This window comes from Prionailurus bengalensis, chromosome C2, assembly GCF_016509475.1.
Source record: "Prionailurus bengalensis isolate Pbe53 chromosome C2, Fcat_Pben_1.1_paternal_pri, whole genome shotgun sequence".
In the NCBI taxonomy this organism is placed as follows: Eukaryota; Metazoa; Chordata; class Mammalia; order Carnivora; family Felidae; genus Prionailurus; species Prionailurus bengalensis.
In genome coordinates, this window is record NC_057350.1 from 131,125,676 (window position 1) to 131,152,121 (window position 26,446).

The following is a 26,446-nucleotide window of genomic DNA, read 5'->3' on the forward strand; positions in this document are numbered from 1 at the left end:
TGGGGTTGTGGATACAACTCCGTGCTGCTCTGCTCTGTGTATGAGCTAAAGAGTTGCTCGTGGCATCAATATCACTTCCTACATACACTTTTCTCTTTTCAAGATTGCCACCCAAACCCCGGAGCAGGATGAAGGGCGGGCACAGAGAGGTTGCCCCACAGACCTCTTAAACACATAAAAGCACTCTGCTTAAGTTTCATGAGAGATGTTTTTAACACTGTATCAGAGGGAGATTTCCCTCCTGCTTTTTGTAAGTTAATGTATCAAGCAGAACAAGCCCCAGCTTTTCAAAAATATGCCTCCCTTCACTGGAAACTTCTTGCACTTGGCACAAAGAAAATAATCTGGCAGAAGCAAAAGAGATGTGGAGGCATATCATAAACAAAAATCTGAGCCAGATTTTTTTTCAATTTATGAAAGTAACATTCCATTTCCATGAATTTGGAGATTCTTTCCAGCTGCCTTCTAAATTATTCCAGGCACTAAAGCAAAAAGTTCTGTATCAAAATTCTGTTTTAGTAAATAAATCTGACAACTCCTTAGAGCACTCAGTTTCTTTCCACTTAATGCTTTTAAGCAAATCTAGGGTCTATAGAGACCCAGCTGAGAACACTTTCCTTTATTCCAAAGCTAAGAAATAAATGTATTTGTAGTCTGTTCATGAAGTTATAATCACCCAGCTTTACAGCCATCAAAAATATACTCACCACTGGGCCTTGTTTGAAATTGTTAATGCAGAGCCTGGTTTCAACCTCTAGGGAGTCATCCGATAGAAATATACTGGTGACACACAAATGTAATTTAAAATTTTCTATCAACTACATTTTTTAAAAGTAAAAAGAAACAGAAGAAACTGATATTTGTAATATATCTTATTTAACTCACTATATCCAAAATGTTATCATTTCAACATGAAATATAAAAGTATTATTAATAAGATATTTTACTTTCTTTTTAAAAAAATACCCATTTTTCTAAATTGGTTGTAGATTTCACACTTGTAATGCATCTCAAGTCAGACTAGGCATATTTCAAATGCTCATAGCCACATGTAGTTAGTAGCAGCTACCATATTGAACATCTCTGTTTTAGGGAAACTGATCAAATAGCCACTGTTTAAGAAATGTACTAGCACAAACATAACCAAGCATAAAAATGACTGTGGAAGGTTAACGTGGCTCTAATAATTGTACTGTAATTGGCTGCTGGTCAAACTTGACAAATATGGTTCTCTACTGTAAACAGCAGTTCTATGACTAGGATTGGGAACAACAACAAAAACCCATACGGTTAACCAGAAGCATTTGTTATTGTCTACTGAGTTTCAGTGCTGAATTCTCAATGTTTGCTTGCTTGTGGGATTTATGATAAGTTTTGGTCCCCCTATTCTCCACTTACCTCCCACTTCTCTTCGAAGTTTTTACCAATGGAGAAAACTTACTAAGACAATTAAGAAACAAGTACCAACTTTTTTTAATTAAAATTTTTATTTTGAGGTCATCATAGATTCACATACAGATGTAAGAAATAATACAGAGAGATCCCTTATTCCCTTTCCTAAGTTTCCCCCAATGGTAACATCTTGCCAAACTAGACTACAAAGTCAGAACCAGGATATTGTCATTGATATAGTCCAGATCTAGAACATTTCCATCATTGGGGCACCTGCGTGGCTTAGTCGGTTGAGAATCCAACTCTTGATCTTGGCTCTGGCCATGATCTCACAGTTCATGAGTTCAAGCCCCACATCAAGCTCTGTACTGACAGTGTGGATCCTTCTTGGGATTCTCTCTCTGCCCCTCTGTGCGCGCTCTCTGTAAATAACTTAAAAAAAAATTTACATTGCCATAAGGATCCCTCATCTTGTCCTTTCATGGCCATACCCACTTCCTCATTTCTTATCCTCACCTCCTCATTAACCCCTGACAACCTTTAATCTCTTATTCATTTTTATAATTCTATCATTTCAAGAATGGAATCATATATAAACTTTTGGGGTTGGTTTTTTTTCACTCTGCATAATTCTTGGAGATTCATCCAGGTTATGTGTATCAATAGTTGGTTCCTTTTTTTTTTTTTTATTTTTTTAACCTTTATTGATTTTTGAGACACAGAGAGAGAGCATGAATGTGGGAGGTTCAGAGAGAGAGGGAGACACAGAATCTGAATCAGGCTCCAGGCTCTGAGCTGTCAGCACAGAGCCCGACATGGGGCTCGAACTCATGGATTGTGAGATCACGACCTGAGCTGAAGTCCGACGCTCAACCGACTGAGCCACCCAGGCGCCCCAATAGTTGGTTCCTTTTTATGTCTGGGTAGTATTCTTTGGTATGGATTCTCACAGTTTAGCTGTTTACCTGATGAGGCACATCTGGGTTGTTTCCCGTCTGTGGCTGATACAATTAAAGCAGCTATAAACATTCATGTACAGGTGTTTGTGTGAACATAAGTCTTTTCTTTCTCTGGGATTAATTCCCAAGAATTCTGGGTCATGTGGTAGTAGCATGTTTCGTTTTTAAAAAAAACCAGCAAACTCTTTTCCAGAGTGACTATACTGTTTTTCATTTTCACCAGCTGTGTAGTAATGATCCAGTTTTTCCACATCCCCACCAGCATATGGTGTTGTCACTGTTTTGTTTTTAATTTTCTTTTAGCCATCCAATAGGTTTATAGTAATAACTCATTGTGGTTTTTATATTTTCCTAATGGCTAGTCATGTTTGAACATCTTTCATGTGACTATTTTCCATCTTATATCCTCGTTGATTCATGTCTTATGCTCATGCTTTTCCTGGATTTTGTGTGTGTGTGTTTTGCTTTTTAATTGCTGAATTTGGAGAGTTCTTCATATTTTCTAGCTAATTCCATTGCTAAATATTGACTTGCAAATATTTTCTCTGTCTCTGTAGCTTATCTTTTCATCCCCTTAACAGGGTCTTTCACAGACCAAAATTGTTTCATTCTGATGAGCTCTAATTTGTCAGTTTTCCTTTTATGGATCGTGTTTTTAGTCTCAAGTCTAGGAACACTTTGCCTTGCCCTAGAACCTGACGATTTTCTTCTATAATTTTTTTCTATGAGTCTGCAATCTATTTTGAGTTAATTTTTGTATAAGGTATATGAGAATTAGGTCAAGGTTTATTTCTTTGCCTATGGATGTCCATGTGCTCAGCGCCATTTGTTGAAAAGGCTAGCTTTCCTTAATGGAATTGTTTTACATCATTCTCAAAAATTAGGCATATTTGTGTGGGTCTATTTCTGGTTCTCTGGTGTATTCTTTTATCTATGTCTGCCCCTCTGCCAATACCATGCAGTCTTGATTACATAGTTACATAATTAATCTTAAAATCAGGATGGCTAATTCATCTCACTTTATTCTCTTCAAAATTCTAGTTCCTTTGCCTTTCCATATGAACTTAGAATAATCTTGTCTATGGCTTCAAAAAATCCTCCTGAGATTTTGATAGGAATTGTGTTAAACCTATATATCAGTTTAGGAAGAAATGACATCTTTATTATGTTGTGTCTTCTAATCTGTGAACACAGTATGTCTCTCCACTTTATTTAGCTTTTCTTTGATTCTTGCTATCATCTACATGTAGCTTTTAGCATACAAATCCTATACATTTTGTTATATTTACATCTAAGTATTTTAGTTTTTTGAGTGATTATAAATGATATTGTGCTTTTAATTTTGGTGTCCATTAATGGTATATATAAATATAATTGATTTGTGTATGTTTATCTTAAAATTCAGTGACCTTTCCAAACTCACTTATTAGTTTTGTAGATTGGGTGGGTTTTTTGTTTGTTTTTTTGTAGACCATGGTGTCATCTCCAAGTACGAGAAAGTTTTAATTCTTCCTTTCAGATACGTATATATTTTATTTCCTTTTCTGGCTTAATATCACTGGCTAGAACCTCTAACACTTTATTGAATAAGAAAGGAGAGTGTATATCCTTGCCTTATTCTCAATCTTAGGGGAACATTAAGTAATAATGTTAGCTATAGGTTTTTTTAATGTTCATTTTTGACAGAGAGAGAGACAGAGCACGAGTAGGGGAGGGTCAGAGAGAGAGGGAGACACAGAATTCGAAGCAGGCTTCAGGCTCCGAGCTGGCAGCACAGAGCCCAAGGCGGGGCTCTAACCCACGGACCGCTTCATGACCTGAGCCAAAGCGGGATGCTTAACCGACTGAGCCACCCAGGCGCTCCAAGCCATAGGTTTTTTTTTTTTTTTTTTTAGATATTCTTCATTGAGTTCCCCTCTGTAATTAGTTTTCTGAGGATTTTTATCTTTTATCATGAATGAATGGAATTTTGTGAAATGATTTTTCTGCATTGATTTATATGATCATGTGATTTTTCTGCTTTAGCCTTTTTAAGATGGTAGAGTGCATTAATTGATTTTCAAATACTGAACCAGCTTTGCATCCTTGAAATAATCCCAACTTTGTCATGGTGTATAATTCTTTTTTATATATTGCTGAATTCTACTTGCTAATGTTTTGTTAAGGATTTCTGAATGTTGTGAGGGATATTGGTCAGTAGTTTTTTGTTTTGTTTTTGTACTGTCTTTATCTGATTTTGATATTAGGATAATACTGTGTTTACAAAGTGATGTGGGAAGTTTTCCCATCTCTTTTATTTTCTGGAAGAGATTGTCTCGATTGGTGTTAATTCATCTTTAAACATTTGGTAAGAGTTCTCTAATGAACCCATTGGGCCTGGAGATTTGGGTCCGGGAGGTAGCTTTTTTGAAGATTGATTTCCTTAATAGTTATAGGGCTATTCAATTTATCTGTTTTATATTGAATGAATTGTGGGTGGTTGTGTTTTTTGAAGAAGCGGTCCATTTTATCTAAGCTGTCAAGTTTGTTGTTTAGAGATGTTCATAATATTCTCTTGTTACCCTATTGATGTCTGCAGGGTCTTTAGTGACATATCCCCCGTTTCATTCCTGACATTGGTAATTTGTGCCTACTTTTTCCTTTGTCAGTCTTGTTAGAGGCCTGTTGCTCTTAATGATCTTTTCAAAGAATATAAAATATATTATTAATACATAAAACTATCCAATATAATTGTTATATTAGGGTTTAACATTAACAGGATCTTTGTTTTATTGATTTTCTCTTTTTTTTCAATTTTACTGATTTCTGCTCTTTATTATATACTTTCTTTTGCTTTCTTTGGATTTATTTTGCTCTTTTATTTTGGTTCTTGAGGCCATAGCATGGATTATTAATTTGAGACTTTTCCTCTTTTCTAATATATGTTTTTAGTGCTATAAATTTCCCTCAGTGCTGCTTTACCTGTGTCCCACAGATTGTGATATATTGTGTTTTCATGTCAATTCAGCTCAGTGTCTTTTTCAATTTCCTTTGAGACTCTTCTTTAACACATGAATTATTTAAAGGTATGTTACTTAGTTTCCAGCGTTTGGAGATTTTCCTGTTCCTCTGTTCTTAATTTCTAGTTTGATCCCATTGTGGTTATAAACAAAGTCTGTATTATTCCATTTCTTTCAGATTTGTTGAGATTTGTTTTATGGCTCAGGATATGGTTTATCTTATTATATGTTTGAGGACACTTGAAAAGAATGTGTACTCTGTTGTTGGGTGGAACATTGCTTGGTAGTGTTGTTAAATTGCTGTATATTCTTGCGGATTTTCTGTCTAGTTGTTCTCAGTAGTTGAGAGAGGGGTGTTAAAGTCTCCAACAAGGATTGTGGATTGGTTTACTGCTCCTTTGGTTTCTATCAGGTTTTTGTTTTATATATACATATTCAGCAGCTCCACTGTTTGATGCATATACATTTACAATTTGCCCTTTTATCATTGTATAATAACCCTCTACGTCTTTGGTGATTTTCTTTGTTCAGAGTCTGCCTTACATGATATTAATATAGCTGTTTCTACTTTCATTTGATTGTTTCTATACTATATATTTTTTATTCTTATTTTTGCTTTCATCTTGCTTATATCATTATATTTGAAGTGAATTTCTTCTAGATGGCATTTAGGTGGGTCATGTTTTTCAATCCACTCTATCAGTCTTTGTCTTAAGTCTGCCATTTAATTTTTTTGTTTTGTGTTTGTTCTGTTTTTCATTTCTGTTTTCTTTTTCCTGATTCCTTTAGATTAAGTTAGCATTTTTAGAATTCCATTTTGATTTATCTGTAGTGTTTCTGAGTGTATCCACACACTGAGGCATGTGTGCAGAGCACATAAACAACTTGACTGAGTTCTCAAAAGCCATAAACTACTGAAACTCACTGAAGGTAAGATAGATAACCATAGTATTCTGCAACTAGTAAAGCAGTTGAATTCATAGTTTAAACTCTGCTGAAATAAGAAATCATCAGGCCCAGATGTTATCACTGGTAAATGCTACTAAACATGTAAAGAAGAAATAACACCAATTCTCTGCAGTCTTTTCCAGAAAGTAGAAGCAGAGGACACTTGCCAACTCATTTTGAGGCCAGAATTGCCCTAATCCAAAACCAGATAAGAACAAACTAGACTAATATAGATGCAAAAACCTATTAGGAAATAAAGTCCAGCAATATATAAAAAGAATAGTATACCACAACCAAGTAAGGTTTATCCCAGGAATGCAAGGCTGATTCATACTCAATTCCTAAGAAAAAAATTATTGTAATCTGCCATGTTAGCCTGAAAAATAAAAAGCACATAATCATGTCAACTGATCCAGAAAAGCACTTGACAAAATTCAGCATGTATTCATGATGTAAACTCTCAGCAAACTAGGAATAGAAAGGAATTTATTCAGCCCAGTGCAGAGCATCTGAAAAATTAATGATGGAAGACTAAATGCTTTTCCCCCAAGATTGGGAACAAAGCAAGGATGTTTACTCTCACTACTCATATTTATCATCATAGAGGAAGTCCTAGCCAATGCAGTGAGTCCAAAAAAAAAAAAAAAAAAAAAAAGCATACAGTTAAGGGAAACAAAGAGGTAAAACTGCCCATATTCACAAACAACATGATTATTAGAAAATCCCAAGGGATCTACCAAACAAAACAACCTTCCTAGAACTGTGTTGAGCAAAGTCATGAGATATAAGATCAACACATAAAATCCATTTTTTGAACAACTGGAATGAACTAGAAACTGAAATTCAAAAAATACTATTTACAATAGACTTTTAAAACACAGATCTAACAAATGCTAAAAATTATAAAATTGATAAAAGAAATCAAAGGAAACCTAAATATAGAGAAATATTGTGTCCATGCACTGTTAAACTAATAGTACAGACGTCAGCTGTCTTCAAATTGATCTATAGATTTAATGTAATCCTAATCTGAATCCCAGCAGGACTTTTTTTGTAGATATCAGCAACTGGTCCTAAAAATTATACAAAATGCAAAGAAACTAAACTAACCAAAACAATTTGAAAAAGAAGAAGAAAGTTGGAGGAATACGGTCACTACCTGATCTAAAAACTTACTGTAAACTACAACAACCATGACTGTGTGGTATTAGCAGGGGGAAAGACACATAGATCTTTGGAACAGAACTGAGTTCAGAAATAATCTCATAAAAATATGGGTCAAATGATTTTTTATATAGGTGCAAAGGTAGTTCATGGGGAAAGGTTAATCTTTACAGTAAATGTTATTGGAAAGGTTGAACATTTATAGGCAAAAAAAAAAAATGAACCTTGTCCTAAAGCTCATACCTCACATAAAATTTAAATATATTATCGATCTAAATGTAAAAGTTAAAACTAGAACACTTCTATTTAAAAAAAAAAAAAAAAAAAAAAAACCTTTGTGTCCTGGGATTAGGCAAAATGTTTTTAGACATGCACCAAAAGAGCAACCATAAGAGAAAAAAATTGACAAATTGGACATCATTTAAATTAATCACATTTGTCCTTTGAAAAGTTACTATTAAGAAAATGAAAATGCTACAGACTGGGAGAAGATATTTGCAAACTGCCCATCTGACAACTGACTTGTATCCTTAATAAAGAACTTAATAAAGAATAAACAGCAGTAAGAAAACAATCCAATGTTAGAAGTGGGCAAATGACATGGACATGCCATCAAAGCAGATATATAGATGGCAAATAAGCACATCAAGAGGTGATCCACATTATTAGTCCTAGAGAAATGCAAACTTAAACTACCATGTAAGAGCTCTGCTCACTGTTAAAATGACTAATGTTAAAAAAAAAAAAGTGCTGATGGTTTTGAGAGCAGTTGGAACTATTAACTGTTGGTGGGAATGCAAAATGGTACAGCTGGTCTGGAAAACTGACAGCTTCCTATAAGCATTTACCAGATGATCTAATAATTCCATTCTCTACATCTGCTTTAAAAAATGCAAAGTATAGTCTTACAAAAACCTGTATGCACATGGTTATAGAAGCTCTGCTAATAATCACCAAAAACTAGAAACCACCCAAATATCCGTCAGCAGGTGAATGGTTAAACAAACCGGTACATCCCTGCAATGGAATACTACTCATTCATAAAAAGGAATGAACAGTTGGTACACAGAACTTGGTCAATGACACTCAAAAGCATTATGCGGAATCAAAGTAGCCAGTCTCTAAAGAATACATGCTACATGATTCCATTTGTATGACATTCTGAAAAAGCCAAAACTATAATAACTGAGAAACTAGAATAACTGATCAGTGGTTGTGAGAGTTTAGGGGTTGGGGAAGGTGTGACTAAAGAAGGGCATTGGCTTTAAGGGGAGATGGAATTGTTCTAGATCTTGATTGTGGCTACACCAATCTATAGGTGGGGTACAACTGATAGAACTGTTCACCAAAGGTAAAGGTCATTGTTACTAAATAACAACACAACCAAGGACTATTATTGCACCTTCCCCACACTGAAATTGTCCTGGGAATTATCTCGATTATAATCTGGTCCACCATCAGACATTATCCAAGTGTCAATGAGATTATGAGATTAGCATTCAGGAGGGCCAGTGAGGAATGTTTTGGCAATAAGATGGTTGCTCAATTCAGCCATCTTGACTTTAGACATCAAGATATCCAAAATAAATTATTTTTCTGAGCAAATAAAATTTCTTTCTAAAATCTAACAATGTTAATTGTAGCATTCCACAAGTATGTGGTTGCCTGGTATATATCAAGTAAGTCAACTCTTCCATTAAAAAATAATGGAAGGGAAACAAAAATATAAAAACAGGGAAGGGGACAAAACCTAAGAGACTCTTAAATATGAAGAACAAACAGGTTGTGGGAGGGGATGGGCTAAGTGGGTAAAAGGCATTAAGGAATCTACTCCTGAAATCATTGTTGTACTATATGCTAATTTGGATGTAAATTTTAAAAAAATTAAAAATAAAATAAAAATAGAGTAAGGCTTGGGAACAGTCAATAGCCTGGAGTATTTTACCAAACTACAAAGTTCTATTGGATGTGGACTCACAACTTAGCCACTCCTCCTTTTTGTTGCCCTTTGCTCCCCCCTGCAGGAGGTTGTGGCTCACTGGATTGCTAAAAGCCGCATTGCCATTGAGAAGATACGTTTGTTGACCCTGAAAGCCGCCCACAGCATTGACACTGTAGGCAGCACTGGTGCTAAGAAGGAGGTGAGGCCCCTTGGACCACCATCTGCCAAGGCTTCTTCCGTTTCTTTCACCCACTGGTCATTTCAGGTTTCGTGGTACCCTGATGGCACTCAGAATATTGGAAGTTTCCATGTGATTTTGGTTTTCAAGATTATAGATACAGGTCACTTGCTAGTTTTCCTTTCACTTGCCTGTTTTAGGGAATGATTTTCAGGGTGCAGAATATCTTCAGTATTCTTGAGATGCAACAAGGAAGAGGGAAATGCTAGACTACACAGACTTGGAATTGTACACAGTATGTCACTTTCTGCTAGCCATGTGGCCTTGGGCAAAGTATCTGATCTTTCTGCCTGTGGGCTAGGGTTTAGCAAAGAGTGGCAAAGATGACATAGAATGTGTAGCACTTTGCTACCACATAGTGAATGTTTCATAAGAGACTCCTTTCATTCCCTGCTTTATGTTTCTGGCTTACATGGAGTAAGAACGTGATCGTTTAATTCTAAAAGCCAATAAAATTGAGAACTCATTAGTGAAGGCTCTTGAATTTTTTTTTTTCGACTTTTTTTTTTTTTTTTAAGTAGGCTCCACACCCAACATGGGGCTTGAACTCACAACCCTGAGATTAAGAGTTGCATGCTCTGAGCCAAGCAGGTGCCCCTTGAATTCTTTTTTATGATCCCTAAGGTGATGAATGTGATTTATCAGCTGCCTTAAATCCTTTTGGAAACAATCAAGTTATAAATAATAAAATATGATTTGGAAAAGATCTCTCATTCCAGAATGTATTGATTGCAATATGGCCATTAGTGGCATTACAACGGATCTCTTTGATGGATGCCAACAAAGATCCTGTTTCAGTGATGAATTAATATGGGAAAGTTCCCTTGTCTCATTTCACAAAGAAAATACAGATTATATAAAATTCTGCCACATTGTATATTGTCGAAGAGAGAAACCTTCTTATATCTTGCTTATGCAGATTGCAATGATTAAAGTGGCTGCCCCTCGGGCCATCTGCAAAATTATTGACCGGGCGATCCAAGTGTGTGGAGGCGCAGGTGTTTCCCAGGACTACCCTCTGGCTACCATGTGAGTAGATGTCACTTAGTAATCGTCTTCATCTGGCAGGCTTGGAATGGGACTAGAAATCTCTAGCTGCCTCGACACTGTTTAAGAAGAAAATACAGACACTAAAAGTATAGTTCAAAGCTAAATGAGGTAATATAGGTGCAATCAATGGTTGCTCTTAGGATCACAATTATTTCACTGGGCACATTGGGGCACTAGCGAGGAAATGGCATAGGGGTTCACCCTGAAACCAGTAGGATCACACAGGATCACAGATGGCTAAGGGAGCCCAGAGCTGGGCGTAAGTATGTCCTTAGGTCTGTTTGCCATGTCTGCAGGGATGCCTCAGGCCAGCGACCATCTCAGGTCCAGATTCTGGTGGCTGGGAGCCGAGGAACACTCTCCATTGCCTGTCACCTCGCAGCCCCCTGCCACCTTCTCTCGCACACTGGAGAATCTGGTGCCCCACCAGTTTTTCCCAGAAATCTTTAACCATAAGAAAGAACTAAATATATAGTACTACATATAGAAGTGGTACATATTTAACTTCACTGCCTGTGGCTTACCTGAGGTATCTCTTAGGTCTAGCAACTTCTAGAACCCTAAAGCAAACCAAGACTGAGATTAAGCCCACTGCACTGGGCCACTTAAGATTCCTCTTCCCAGGGCGAGAACTTTAAATGGCATTTCCAAGCCCTTGGGCTTACTTTCCTTGATTTTCTTTGTGCTTTTTCTCATCACCGTCTTGGCAAGATTTCAAAAATGAATAGTCCTGGCTTAGAATCAGAGTGACTGACATTAAAGTAGCAGGTTTCTCTTTGATAACTCCTGCCATCCCTGCACTTTTTGTTTTTCCAGGTATGCCCTAACACGAGCTCTGCGCATAGCAGATGGGCCCGATGAAGTCCACCTCTCCGCGATCGCAGCACTGGAGCTGCGGGACCAGGCCAGAGACATGAGGTCCAAGGTGTAGGAGGCAGCGGCATCTCACCTCCAGACAGACTTCTCGAGCTCCAGCATTTGCACCTCATTCTGTTTTTGCACCAGTTTGAGCACAGGATTAACTGCTCGTTTTCAGTAAAGATTTGAGCATCTGTTTTGATCAGTGGGTCTTATCATTTTAAGGGTCACACAGGTTTAAATAAGAAATTGTATAGCTGCCATCATTCAGTCTATCAGCTAAGCATTCAGCATTTATTTTTAAAACATTCAGCTTGTAAAGAGATAATGAAGTAAACTGCATAGGCATAAAAATATTTTCACCTTTGGATTCTCAGAAATTGTTCCATTTAGATAAATATCCAAGGAGTCACTGTTCTGTAAAAAACATATTGGTGTCCTTTTTAACACTGGGTTTAGGGATTGGGTTAACACTTTTAGTATTACAGTGTTTGCACTGGAGAGAGCTGCAGGAGTCATTTAATGCAGATAAGCCTCTTCATAATTCAACAGAAAACATTTATACATAAAATCTGAATGCAGTTTAAACCTTACTAGAAAACATGGCATATTATAAGAAAATGTAATTAAGAAAATTTTTAATTCTGTTGATGAGAACAGTAGATAGGTGAAGCTACAAGAAAGTAAGTTAGTTTTGAGAGATTAAAAACCGTCTGCTCTGAATGCCATTCTGTTAATATCAAATCCTAAGCAAACATTCTTGCAGCTTTTTAAATCAGTGTTGCCCAATATAGCGGCCACTGGCCACATGGAACTCTTGAGCACTTGAATTATGCCGAGTGCCACTGAGGAACTTTAGGTTTTTTAAAGTTTAATTAACTATTGATTCTTAGTTACTGGAAAACTTTTAAGTATGCCTATAATAACTTGGGTATGTGAATTTACTTTTTCAAATGTAAATTTTATGAAATCTAAACACGGAGGAAGTATTTTAGTTGAAAATTTAGAATCCAAAGTAGGAAACAGAGTCACTGTAAAATACCAAATTTTAAAGACTTACTATGAAAAAAAAAAAAAGGTAAAATCCCTCATTAATACTTTTTAAGTTGTGATTACATATTGAAATGATAAAATGTAGATATAAGGCATACCTTGTTTTATCGTGCTTCACTTTTTACACTTCTTAAAATTGCAGGTTTGTGGCAGCCCTGTGGTCAAGCAAGTCAGTCGGCACCATTTTTCCAACAGCATTTGCTCGCTTTGTGTCTCTGCCACATTTTGGTAATTCTCACAATATTACAGATGTTTTCATTATTATTATATTGAACTGCAATCTCATGATAAAATTTGGATGAGGACTCACTTCTTATGGATGAGCAAAGAAAGTGGTTTCTTGAGATGGAATCTACTCCTGGGGAAGATTTTTGAAATGATAAAAAAAAAAAAAAAAAAGACTTAAAATATCACATAAACTTAGTTGATAAAGCAGCAGCAGGATTTCAAAGATTTGACTCCAATTCTGAAGGAAGTTCCGCAGGCAAAATGCTACCAAATAGCATCACAGACTACAGAGAAATAGTTCATGAGAAAAATGCAGCAAATTTCACTGTGTTGGCTTACTTTAAGGAATTTCCCAGCCACCCCAACCTTCAGCAATCCCCATCCAGAGCAGTTAATAGCCACCAACATAGAGGCAAGAATCTCCTCCAGCAAAAATATTGTGACTTGGTGAAAGTTCAGATGATGGTTAGCATTTTTTAGCAATTAAGTATTTTTTTTAAAGATTTTGCTTTTCAGTAATCCCTACATCCATTGTCAGGCTCGAACTCACATCCCTGAGATCAAGAGTCACGTGCTCCACCGACTGAGCCACTCAGGTGCCCCCCTAAAATATTTTTAATAAAGGTGTGTCCACTGATTTTTAGACAATGCCATTGTGTACTTAATGGAGTACAGTATAGTGTACATGCCCTGGGAAACCAGAAAATTCCTTTGACTTGCTTTATTGTCACATTCACTTTATTGTGGTCTGCAACCAGTCCCACCGCATCTCTAAGGTATGCCTGTGACTGAAGTAAAATGTTATTAAAAATCAATTTCACGTGTTTCTTGTTACCTTTTGATGCCACTGGAATATTGGTAAAATTTTAAATTTTCAAATGAAAGTATTTTTATTTCTAAAAACTTTAAAACTCTGTTATATGAGCATACACATCACAAACATTTATTGATGTCCAGAGATTATTTAAATGCCTTCTTGGAGTGGGGAGCAGGCATTTAACAAAGACCTGGCTCTGATTCTTGTGGGTCACATGGGCCTCCTAAACATTTGCCTTTGAGCCTTAACCTCTCTACACCTCAGTTTTTCTTTCTGTGCAGGGGATTAACTTCCAATCCTTGCCTTCTGAGCATTCATTGTGACCATCACTAAAGCCATGTAGAAGCACTTGGATATTCTGAACCACAATATTTTATAAGATATCCTCATGTGAAGGAGATAAAATAACCCAAGCTATCGAATCTTATTTCCAGTTTTAAATGTCACTTAGAAGAAATCAGGATTGGGGTGCCTGGGTGGCTCGGTCAGTTAAGCATCTGACTTTTGATTTTGGCTCAGGTCATGATCTCAGGGTTTGTGAGATCGAGCCCTGTGGTGGGCTCTGTGCTGACAGTGCGGACAGAGCCTGCTTGGGATTCTCCGTCCGCCCCATGTGCACACGTGCACTCTCTCTCAAAATAAATACACTTAAAAAAAAATTAAAGGTTTATGTCTGATACTTACAATTTTGTGATAATTTTTTCCTATGCCTTTGAAGAAAATGGTCTCAATTGGTGGTTGACTTAGTTCATCTATTTTTACTTATGTCTGTCATGAACACAACCATCCCTAAGCCAAGTCACTCCATGTGATCCATATTCACGTCTCTTCCCTACCATTTATTTAGATAAAATATTATAAAGAATGGTAAGGGTTGTTTTGAAAAGGAAAATTACAGTCTCCAAAGAATGAAAAGATCGAGGGATACTTTGCCTCAGCCACGGTGACTCAGCATGGAAACTCAGAGCCATTTCTAGGACGTCCTCAGGCTGTCCCTGGGAGTTGCCTTGTGGCCGTATGCCCAGGGGCAGTCAGCCAGCTTTGCCATCCACGGTGTTCGGTGTTCGAAATGAGAAGTTGCCCTCCATAATAACCACATGGCAGGGAAGGAGGAGCGCTCACCAGGCAGTGCCGGACGTCATGACCTCTCCAATATCTGCATGTGGTCAGCCGCGGGGAGGAGGGACCTCGGGGACAGCCTGCCAGGGAAGTTCCCAGGAGGCTCCATACAAAAGTGGTCACGGAAGGTGTAGCAGTGCTTGTCCAGGGGAGTGGCCAGTTAAGGATCTCTTTGGTGGTTGATATTTTACCTTCAAAACATACAGCAGAAAGTTTGTGGACAAGTAGATTTCCTCATCAAACTGCAATTACTTACGGAGGCTTCCCCAAAGTCTGCATCACCCCAGCTCTTTCCATACTCACTTTCTGTCCAAGAGAACTAAAGTGGGTGAAAACAGCAAAGTCCACAGTGGCATGTAGATACTTTAATAGGTTGATAGGGCTTGCAAAAAAGCCAAAACAAAACAACCACGTTTTTCGTCCTTTTGTGAATTAAGCTACAACAGCGTCTGAGAAGTTCAGAAGGCAGGCGTTTTTTTACCCAGGCTTCTGAAGGTATTCAAATTAGTAAAGGTCTTAAAGGATATTATAAAGTGAAATGTATTTAAGAAAATGTCTGGAAAAAAAAAAAAGAAAGAAAAGAAAATGTCTGCTATGGGGCACCTGGGTGGCTCAAACATCCAACTTGGGTTCAGATCATGATCTCACAGTTTTTGAGTTCAAGCCCCATGTCTGGCTCTGTGCTGACAGCTTAGAGCCTGGATCCTGCTTTGGATTCTGTGCCTCCCTCTCTGCCCCTCCCCCACTCATACTAACTATCTCTCTTCCTCAAAAATAAATATTAAGAATTTTAAAGAAAATGTCTGCTATGAACAAATGCCCTGTTTCAATCAAGCCAGGTATCCTTGACCAGGCTTCTCCTCAGACATTTGATGATCCCTCTGCAAGGAGCAGAATACAGGGGGTGCAGACCAATCAGCAGGCTCCTTCCTATTAGCGCTCTGGGCCAGTGTTTGTTGCATGTCTTTTTCCACCATTTCTTTTGCCTGAATTACTGTGGTAGCCTCCTGATTGGGCTTCTAGTTTGTTCTCACAGCAGCCAGCATGTCCCTCTCAAAATTTTTCAATGGCTTTGCATCTCACTTAGAATAAAATCTAGAGTCCTTGCCATGACCTACAAGGTCTCATCTGAGCTCGTCCCCTGACACCATTTGAACTCATCCCCTAGGCTCCCTCCCTCCATCATGGCCTCCTATCTGCTATTCCAACATGCAACCCCTGCCAGACCTCTGACGCTTGGTTCTTACTGTTTTCTCTGCCTGAAAAGTTCTACCCTGAGATTTCCAGATGCCTATTCAAAAGTCACCCTAGCAAACAAGTTAGCAGCACCTGCTTTGTCATTCTCCACCTCTCTGCCGTTCTCTTCTCACAGGACCTAACACCTAACATATTTCGTGTCTACTTATTTATGACATGCTCGCACACATGTAACCCCAGTTTTCCCCTCCTATAGTCACTTACTTCACCTATTTTATACACTGGGGTTCCCCTCAGTCCCTAGAACCATGCCTGGCCTCCATTAAGTACTCAAAAGTATGAATGAATGAATGAATGAGCACAGATGATCCCTGATTTGCAACTGATGATAGGCCAAAACATTTATTTATAGATCTGCAAACAGATCAGAGCAGAAATTTAAGCTCCGGCCCACGAACACAGCCCCAGAATGGGTTATGGGTAGCTGGAGAGGACATCGGTGCCCCAGCAGTGGGCGGTGCACAGCTGTTTGGGCAAATCAGGCGATGAAATAATGTTTGATGAGTATTTGACAATCCAAAGGAATGCACACACTTACTTTTTAAGTTTTCCTGCTTTCTAATCCAATCTAATCAGCCAGAGTGCTGTGACCAACTCTCAGTTCAAAGGGAAGTCAGGAGTCCTAAGAAAAATAAAACCACTGTCGGTGATCACTAGAATTTCCAAGTTTCCAGATAAACAGGATTCTGGGAAGTATCCTCACTTAATTCAGGGCAAAGAGCATTTAGGGTCTGTGATCCTGCCACAATATTTTTATTTCTCTTTTTTTCAGTATTTCTCATTGTCATGAAGAAAATCCACACACATTCTAATCTAAGTGTCTGGTTGTGATAAGCTCCATGAAATAAGGACTTTTCTCTACCTTATCTTCACCAAAACTACCTGAATAAACAAAGGGTGATTATCCAAATAAAGGGTGATTATCCCAGAGTTCTGCATCTCTCTCGGGACAGTACCTTAGCAGCAAGCACCCTTTCACCCACTGCGCTGATGGCTGATACCACCTGGGTGAAAAGTCATGTTTTACTTTTTAAATGGGAGAAGATGGAGACTGCAGATGCCTCTTGCCCCCACGCCCTTACCTCTGACTTCAGTTGCTACCATTTTTTCCCTTACCCCACACCAGGCTCATTGGCCTTCTGCTGTTTCTCCAGTATCCTAGATTTTTTTAAGTTAGATATATCTGTTTCTTATTATAGGGTCCTCGCATGAGAAAAGAGTGTGGAAAAAGAGGCTTCCTGGGTTTTCTCCCATTCAAAACTTTCCTCCTGGTGTAGGAGGGAAAGTTCTCCATCTACTCCTGGGAAATTAGGCTACTCTAGTTTTATTTTTGATTATTTGCATGCATTAAGAAAAAAACCAAACCCAACTATTAGCAGGCTATCTGTCCCTTGGTACATATGCCCAGTCCACTTGGACAGACAGACAGGTGTGGACCTCAACTGCAGATCTCCACGTGCTGCCCAGAGTTAGATGGTACATTGGAAATAAGGTGCTCCTGGTTAGGGATCAAAGCCACCCTAGCTCCTGCATAGTGCCTCCAGTGAGACTCTGAGATTCCCTCTTCAGCAAGGAGGACTCTGGGTATATGTAGTAGGGCAGCCCTCTGGCCACAGGTGGTATCTGCTATAGAAGCTTGCTTACTTCTCCAAATTCTCTCTAGATTCCTTAAGTTGACAAGAGTGAATGCAAATTCTGAAATGACACACCAAGTTACACAAGGTAGAAAAAGTCATTAAGGCCACAGTCTCTCCAACTCCATGCACAGAACTCTGACCCCACCATTCCCCTCCTTTCATCCTTTGGGACCACCTAGTCCTGCCCACCCCTTCTCCTGAGTGGCAGCTTCCAGCACCCAGAAATCTTGAGCAGCCTCAGCCTCACAGGCTGGGAGTAGCCCAATTCAGGAACTCGAGGTCATCTTCAAGCCCAAGCTTCTACCTCAAGGCACTTGCTTCTCTATTTACCTAGAAAGCGCTTCCCCAGCCCACATTGTCAAGGCTTGCTCTTTTCCTGAAAACATGACATTCTTCGTTTTCCTTCTGTGATCATCCCATCTAAATTTCTTTTTTTTTTTTTAAGTTTATTTTTATTTATTTTGACAGAGGGAGAGAGCAAGCAGGGGAAAGGCAGAGAGAGAGAGAGAGAGGGAGACAGAATCCCAAGCAGGCTCCATGCTGCCAGCACAGAGTCTGATACAGGGCTCAAACTCAAGAACTGTGAGATCATGACCTGAGCCGAAGTCAAGAGTTGGATGCAACATACTGAGCCACCTTGGCACCCCATCCCATCTAAATTTCTAAGCCCTTCCAACACACACACACACACACACACACACACACACACACACACTCCTTATCCCCTTCCCTGGTTGGTTGGGTTTTCTTCTTAGAACTTTCACCACATAATGTTTCTTTCTTTTTTTTTTTTTTTTTTTTTTAATTTGGCTTATTGTCCCTGCTTCCCCCACTAAATAGTATGCTTTAGCAGAGAGAGGTTTTTGTCTGTTTTGCTCACTGCTCTATCCTTATTGTGTAGGACAATGCTTGGAGCATGCATAGCAGGTCCTCAATGAATACTTGTTAAATGCATGGAATTCTTAAAGCTGCAGGAGGGCAGGGATCCCAGGCAGTTCCTTTAACCTCTAAATCAGAACTGTGATAACATAGGCTCATGGTTGCTCCCTGGCCATACAGATGCTTTTTAAAAGACCTAAAGCTAAGCTTCTCAACTCTAGCTAAGCATCAGAATCCCCTGCAGAGCTTGATAAAGACTCAACTGCCCCAGCAATTGAGTGACTTTGGTGGTAACAAGATACACCAGGGACCGTTTCCTGATCAAGTCCGTTAGGGTGTTTGACTGTAAACACCAGGAAGAGACTGGCTAATGCGAGCAAAAAGGGAACCTATTCGGTGGGTGTGGACCTGGGAGACTGAGACATCTGGAGGAGCACCCCAGCTGTGGCTTCCCTTCCTCTGACCTTCCTCTGTCCTGGCTGTGCTTGCTTGGGCACAGGGGAGACTCTGGTTGGCCAAACTCAGGTTACACTTCCACCTGCAGCCTATCCTCAAAAAGGAAGAGGGAAGAGAAACAGAATTCAAGCCACATGATTAAAAATTTTCTAGTGCCACATTAAAAAAAGTAAAAAGTTGGGGCACCTGGGTGGCCCAGTCGGTTGAGTATCCAACTCTTGGTTTTGGCTCAGGTCATGATCCCGTGGTTGTGAGATCGAGCCCCCTCTGCCCTCTATCAACTGAGAGAAGATTCCTCTCCTCCTTGGCTACAGACTTCATGCCGGCTGTCAGGTCATCATATCGCTCGGCCTACTCGGCCAGAATGGCCTTCTGCAGCAGGTCATTTGTATCCATGACCGGATGAGCCGTGTCCAGAGTGGGTGCGACAGATGGACAGGGGCTCACACTCAGCAGTCTCTGGGCAGCAGTGGCCAGGCTGAGACTCTGTCCCTAGATCTCGCTGTCCACAGGCTATAGCCGTGCGGCAGATATGGGGTTTCCTCCTAGGACTGTTTCAGTTGGCCTTTTGTTCACAGTTTTAATATTCTGTAGCTTTCAAATCTAGTTGAGGAAGTCCTTAGCCATTTCTTTCACATATTTCTATAGTTTTCTTACAAATAGGCCATCAAATCATTTTGTTGGGACTTGGAGACTGCATTAAGTTTACTTTAGGGACAAGTAACACTTCTACACTAATCAATCATCCTACTAGGAAGAAGATGTGTCTTTCTGTTCAAGAATTCCTTTATGCGGTTCAGTAGAGGGTCAGACAGACATCAGGTACATCTAGCACATCTCCTGTTAAGGCTGTGCCTAAATATTTAGTGTTTCTTTTTGTTGTGGCAGTCAAACAAAAAATTTTTTTCTACCATTGTTTGTATGTACAAAAGCTGCTTTTATAAAGTTTTGGTTTTGCTGATTTTAAAATTTCCCTTAATATGCATTGATATTTTTTAATTCGGCCTTTTTTTTTGTTTTTTGTTTTTTTTTTTATTTGGGAGAGAGAGTTTGAGCACATGAACCGAGGAAGGGAAGAGAGGGAGAGAATCTTAAGCAGGCTTCACACTCAGTGCAGAACCTGACGTAGGCCTTGATCCCATGACCCTAGGATCATGACCTAAGCCGAAATCATGAATCAGACATTCAACCAATTGAGCCACCCAGGTGCCCCTAAAATTCAGGTTTTAATAAAAGGTGTGTATATCAGAGTTTAAGAGTCAAATCAGGGGCACCTGGGTGGCTCAGCTGGTTAGGCGCCCAACTTCAGCTCAGGTCATGATCTCGAAGTTTGTGAGTTCGAGCCCTGCATCAGGCTCTGTGCTGACAGTGAGGAGCCTGCTTCGGATTCTATCTGCCTCTCCCCTGTTTGTGCTCTCTCTCTCTGAAAAATAAACGAACGTTAAAAAAAAAAAAAAAAAAAGAAATTCCCATTCAAAGCTAGTCATGAAGCACAGCGCTCTCTCCTTCCCATGCTCCAATACGCTCATCTCCTAATCCTATGCACAACCACTTAAAAACTTTTTTTTTTTAATTTTTTTGATGTTTATTTATTTTGAGACAGAGAGAGACAGAGCATGAGTAGGAGGGGAGCAGAGAGAGAGAGGGAGACACAGAACCTGAGGCAGGCTCCAGCCTCCAAGCCATCAGCACAGAGCCCAATGCGGGGCTCCAACTCGTCAACCACAAGATCATGATCTGAGCCGCAGTCGGACACTCAACCGACTGAGCCACCCAGGCGCCCCTTAAAAACTTTTAATTGATAAGCATAGCTATCTTCTTCTAAGTAATGCAATTGTACTAGTACTGATGTCCCAGGTTTTTTGAAAACATCTCACATCTTGAGAAAATTTATGGAGCATGGTGCACATCCATATACCGCACCTAGATTCACACCTGCTTTCTTCTCTCTCCGCTGTTTGAGTTAGTTGCAGACATCATGGCACTTATCCATATAATGATTACACTCGGGAAACATGACCTTGATAAAACACTACTATTCGTATATAGTCTGTTATATTGCTACTCCTTCATTTTCTTGTTTTTTTGCTTTAGCCATCATCTATTGACTTCTGAATTTAGAAGATTCAATTGTCTTTCATCTTCTCTTCCCACCAAACATACATACACTCTCACACACATCCGTTCTCTCATTCTCTAATACACTCATATTGGTATCATCATTATGGAAGTACCAGTCAGAACCTTACCTCACCATGTCGCACCACAGAGATTTTTCTGCTGTTCACCTCCTCCAATCTCCTTCCTCTCAGTATGTTCAAGCACAGAGACTTCATCTTCTTGAAGAATTTGTTCCCAGAGTCTCTGACCTGCTCAGGGCTGGGTTGGGCTCGGCTGGTTGTACTCTAAGTCAGCTGCCAGCTCTTGTCTTGATTCAGCATCTCTTTTCACGACCTTTCAGAGAATCCCTCCTTTCCTTTCTTGGTTATCCCACTCTGGGGGGGAACATCTTTTAGGACCTTCTTACAAAACTTTCCTGGGAAGTAAATCTGAGAGCTGGTGTGTTTGATAATGTCTAAATGATGTCCCCTCACTTAACTGGGAGTTTGGCTGGCTTTAGAATCCTAGGCTAGGAAATCACTTTTCCCTTAGATTTTTGAAGGCATCACCCCTTTGTCTTTTTTTAGTGTTATTGAGAAATCCAGTGCTATTCGGATTCTTGCTCCTTTCTAAGAAATGTTCTTTCCTTCTCCTGCAATACCCTGGATGTTTATAAGAACTTCTTGTTTCCTATCGTAAAATTTCACAATGATGTGCATTTGTAAGGGTTTATTTTCATCTGTTAGGCTGGATACTCAGTGGCACACTCTTCCTTTCTGGGGATGCTTTTGAGTTTTTTATTTTGTCCTCCACCCACCTTACTCAGCTCAAGCTGCTATAACAAAACACCATAAACTGGGTGGCTTAATTTTCAGTTTTGGAAGCTGGAAGTCTAAGATCAAGGGACCAGCAGATTCCGCAGTGAGGGAGGACCCTGCTTCTGGTTTCCAGATGCTGCTTTCTCACTGTGTTCTCACGTGGCAGAAAGAGCTCCAGGGAGTTCTCTGGGGTCCCTTTATAAGGTCACCACCTTCAAGACCTTGTCCTCTCCAAAGGCACCACCTCCTCATACCATTACTTTGGGGGTTAGGATTTCATCATAGGAATTTTGGTGGGACACAAATCTCCTTTTCAAAACTACTATTGCTTTCTGGAACTTTTTTTTTTTTTTTTTTTTTTTTTGATAATGGGCCTCCTGGACTGGCCATCCCCTACTTTAACTTTGTGTCCTTTATTTCCATCTGTTTCTGCTTATTCTGCTTCTTAAGGAAATTTCTGCAACATTATCTCTCAGCGGCTTCCGTTGTTTCTCATTTCTGCTGTTTGGGTTTTTGGTTTTTTGTTGTTGTTTTTTTTTTGTTTGTTTTTTTTTTTTTTTTTTGTAACACAGGATTTTCTCTGGGAAAAAATGTTTTTTACAGTGGCTTCCTTTTGTTTTGTGCATGTAAAGTTTATCTCTAAGGGTATTAAATATGGTAGCTTTCTTTTCCAATGTTCTCTTCTTTCTCCACTGTTTTCTCCAAATTACCTTTTTCTTTCCTGTTTTGGCCTCACTCCTGCTTAAAATCCTGCCTTGGGGGATGTACTTATTGGCACTTAATCTAAGGTCTGACCAAGCTGAGCCCCTTAAGAGTGAAGGGTGTGGTGTCTACAGCTCTGTAGCACCTGATAACGTTTCCTGCTCTAAACACAGGAGGTACATAAATATTCTGAACTCATCTTGATCATTTCAGGGTTGACAATGATGTCTGTCTGGACAACTCCCATATTTAAAGCCAGGAAAGACGCTCCCATTTCCTGTCTTGGAAATCGGATAAATGTACATGGAGGGCTGTTCTCAGTCCTGCAAAATATTTAAGGGTGAGAGTGGGGTTTGAGCTTAAGTTCTAATTCACCAAATTTATGCATAACTAAGTATTTGCAGAATTACTTGCTTATGACTTTTCTTTTTAAAGACAAATGACTCATTCCTTCACTGACTCAAGTCACATTTTCATAAAATTTTCCCTGAAATAAAGAAAGTGAGGGCATGGGGTTCTTCTTTTCCTGCTCACAGACATCACCACTTGGCAAGGGCCAGGGAGTGAGGCGAACGTTCCTTGCGGACTGGAGAATAACTGAAAACTCTTCACACACAGTAACCACATAATCTTGTTAGACAAACCATATACCTTTTCAATGTTAAAAAAAAATGTAAGCTTAAACATTGATTCTTATTTGTATAAGGAACTGAGACTTCCATTAACAATTCTGGTACTTTCTCTTCTCTTACTAAATTATTTCCCTAAATTGGGGCTTTGTAAAAATGATGAAAATGTACACATCTTTGGTAAGACAAACTTTTTATTTTTTATTTATTTATTTTTTTAATTTTTTTTTCAACGTTTTTTATTTATTTTTGGGACAGAGAGAGACAGAGCATGAACGGGGGAGGGGCAGAGAGAGAGGGAGACACAGAATCGGAAACAGGCTCCAGGCTCCGAGCCATCAGCCCAGAGCCTGACGCGGGGCTCGAACTCACGGACCGCGAGATCATGACCTGGCTGAAGTCGGACGCTCAACCGACTGTGCCACCCAGGCGCCCCAACTTTTTATTTTTTAAAATACGGTGTTTTTTAAAAAAATTTTTAGTGTTCATTTATTTTTGAGAGAGAGACAGAGTGTGATTTGGGGAGGGGCAGAAAGAGAGGGAGACACAGAATCAGAAGCAAGCTCTGGGCTGTGAGCTGTCAGTACGGAGCCCGACTTGGGGTTCAAACACATGAACCGTGAGATCATGACCTGAAGTTGGACCCTTAACTAACTGAGCCACCCAGGCACCCCGAGAAACAAACTTTTTAAACTGGCCACTCCTACTTACTGTATTTATGGGGCCCTGGATCCCACAGTAAATTGGCCTCGCCTTTTATTCCTTCAATCTGGACCTTAGTGGACGGTCAACTTCAGATGTGAAGTTTTTTTTTGCTTTAAATGCTGAGTAACATATTAAACACACGTAGTAAAAAACTAGTAATAGGAAAGCGCTGATGACTAGGATAGATTCCATAGTAGAGGACAAAGACAGTCTGTGTCATGATAAGCCCAGTTACTTGTAAGAAACAATATCATACACAATTCTTAGAAGCTATCCAGCTCTGGGCTTTTTATCCGGGGTTAGAGTGGGACTGAGTTCTCTAATATTTAAAAAATATGTCCTTTTGTACATTTTTGTAAAGAGGGCTTATATTACCTTTCATTAGATTCCTAAGAGTGAAATATCTCCTGACGGACCAACCCAGGCAATTTAGAGAGGAAACTGATGCCCAGGGTCAGAAATCTAACTAGGGCAGATTGGGTCTGCCAAGCTGGTGTTTTCTCCCAACACCACCACCCCATCTAAGAGGCTGGCACTATATCAGGTGTTTACATCCATTATCTCTTAGCTACAGAACAGCACTGTAAGGGAAGTGTTAAGGATGAGAGATCACACAGTGAGGGCCAGGACTGCAGCCTAGATGGCCCTGATGTGGTTCTGGATTGGTGAGGGGGGAGGGGGAGGTTTAGAGCTGATGGCCAAGAAAGAATTCTTGAGGCGTCTTTGGTGCAAAAATGGTGATTTTATTAAAGCACAGGGACAGGACCCGTGGGCAGAAAGAGCTGCACCGGGGTAGTAAAGAGTACCTGGTTATATCCAATGGAGTTGGGGGGGGGGGAGGGCGGGTAAAAGACAAAAGGCAGGCTTCTAGAAGGACTTTGATATGCTAAAGAGAACTCTTAAGATACCTGAGGCCTTGCTATTGTCAAGCTAAGGTTGTTTTTCTTCTAGTGTGGCATTAACATTAGGACCAGTAGGGAGTTCCTGGAGAAATGTCAGACTCTGTATTTGACTCAAGTATTTGTCAATGGGCTGCAGGTTATAAGGAAATTTAATTTTATCCGCCATTTCCTTCTTGCCTTTGTTCCCTACATCATTGTGGAGGAGAGGGTGATATTAGGGCTCCAGGAAGCTGAGTCTGTAAGTTTCTGGAGATTAGGCTGTTGATAAGATTGCCTTTTTCTTGTAATTTACTAAGATATTTGTGAACTGATGGAGACTCCTGTCCTGCAGGACTCTGATCTCTATCAGCTAACCATCTGTTTTTCCCTTTCCTTTGTTCTTGGGCAGCCAAGAGTACCTGAGGAATGTCACACATATTCCCCCCTTTTGGGGGGACTGGGGTGTGCTAGCCTGTAGTTTGCCCTCAGCTTGCCTTATGCTCTCTCATCAATATGACAATGAGATTGGCTTGACTGTGTAAATGGTCAGTATTTCAGTTCACAAACAACTCTTCATTCCACTCTGTTGTCCGGCATTCTTCTCAACTTGGAAGCAAATTTTTACGTCATTCTCTAGGTCTGGCCTCTTGGACCTCATCTGCTGGCAAAGGAGCCACGGCTCAGGGACAAATGTATTTTTACTGTGGGAAACCGATGATCTTGCCGACTGAAGACTGTAGCACAGCATCTCTGATTTGGGAGCCACGGTAGCTGCTTTTTAGTTAGGGCTTACCTAGCAACAGAACTACTTCCAAAAACTAATAAAAAATTACAAATGATTTTATGTAGACCTTAAAGTCGTTGGAATTTGTTTTACCCCATTCCTGATCCTAAATAGAATGAGAAAAATTGTTATTTATAATTGCTGACTTGGGTACTTACGATTATTACCACCATCGATATGCCTCATGGTTCCCAGAGTCCTTTCACAGACATATTTTCAGTCCTCACGACAGCCCTGTGAAGGATGGGTTAAGAATTATCAACATTATTTTATAGATAAGTAAACAAGCTCAAAGGAGTCTTTGCATTCTGTGCTCACACTTCCTCTGGTCAAAGGTAAGTGCTATATACTTTTTTAGTAATTTCTGCACCCAACGTGGGGCTCGAACTCATGACCCTGAGACAAGAGTCACATGTTCTAGACACTGAACCAGCCAGGTGCCCCGAAGTGTTTATACCATATAGGAGGCCATGTGTTCCTGAAAACTCAAGTAGGCCATTAAATTCCTAAGTCAATAGGTTGCCAGAAATAGACTAAGTTTACCTGTATTTTTTTTCCAGTGTGCCTGGGTGGCTCAGTTTGTTGAGCCTCCGGCTCTTGATTTCTGCTCACATCATGATACCTGGGTCATGGGATTGAGCCCTGGGTTGGGCTCCACGCTGAGCATGGAGACTGCGTGGGATTGTCTCTCCTTCTGCCACTCCACCACCCCCACACGGGCATGTGTGCTTTCTATAAATAAATAAGTAAGTAAGTAAGTAAGTAAGTTAAGTAAGTAAGTAAGTAAAGCCTAGGTATTTAGGGACATTCCATCACATAATGGAATTTAAG

The 26,446-nt window shown here is 39.7% G+C and overlaps 1 protein-coding gene and 1 long non-coding RNA gene across 3 annotated transcripts in view; one reads left to right on the top strand and one right to left on the bottom strand.

Annotated features, from left to right (window-relative positions):
- The window catches only part of ACAD11 (acyl-CoA dehydrogenase family member 11), an 88,112-nt gene extending 76,360 nt beyond the window's left edge, over positions 1–11,752 (top strand). Inside the window, 3 exon segments of the mRNA XM_043595393.1 lie at positions 9,487–9,603; positions 10,562–10,671; positions 11,509–11,752. Coding sequence (XP_043451328.1) covers positions 9,487–9,603; positions 10,562–10,671; positions 11,509–11,623 — 342 coding nt within the window. The 3' untranslated portion in view covers positions 11,624–11,752.
- A 2,638-nt stretch (positions 11,753–14,390) lies between these two features.
- LOC122491990 lies at positions 14,391–26,223 on the bottom strand. Of its 2 annotated transcripts, XR_006299505.1 has the most exons (3): positions 25,774–26,223; positions 16,563–16,646; positions 14,391–14,958 (listed from the first exon to the last, which is right to left on the bottom strand). It is a non-coding gene; the product is annotated as an uncharacterized LOC122491990 (long non-coding RNA). The 2 variants fall into 2 exon arrangements; XR_006299504.1 differs by lacking the exon at positions 25,774–26,223 and having other exon boundaries at positions 16,563–23,442.
- Between the last annotated feature and the right edge of the window lie 223 nt (positions 26,224–26,446).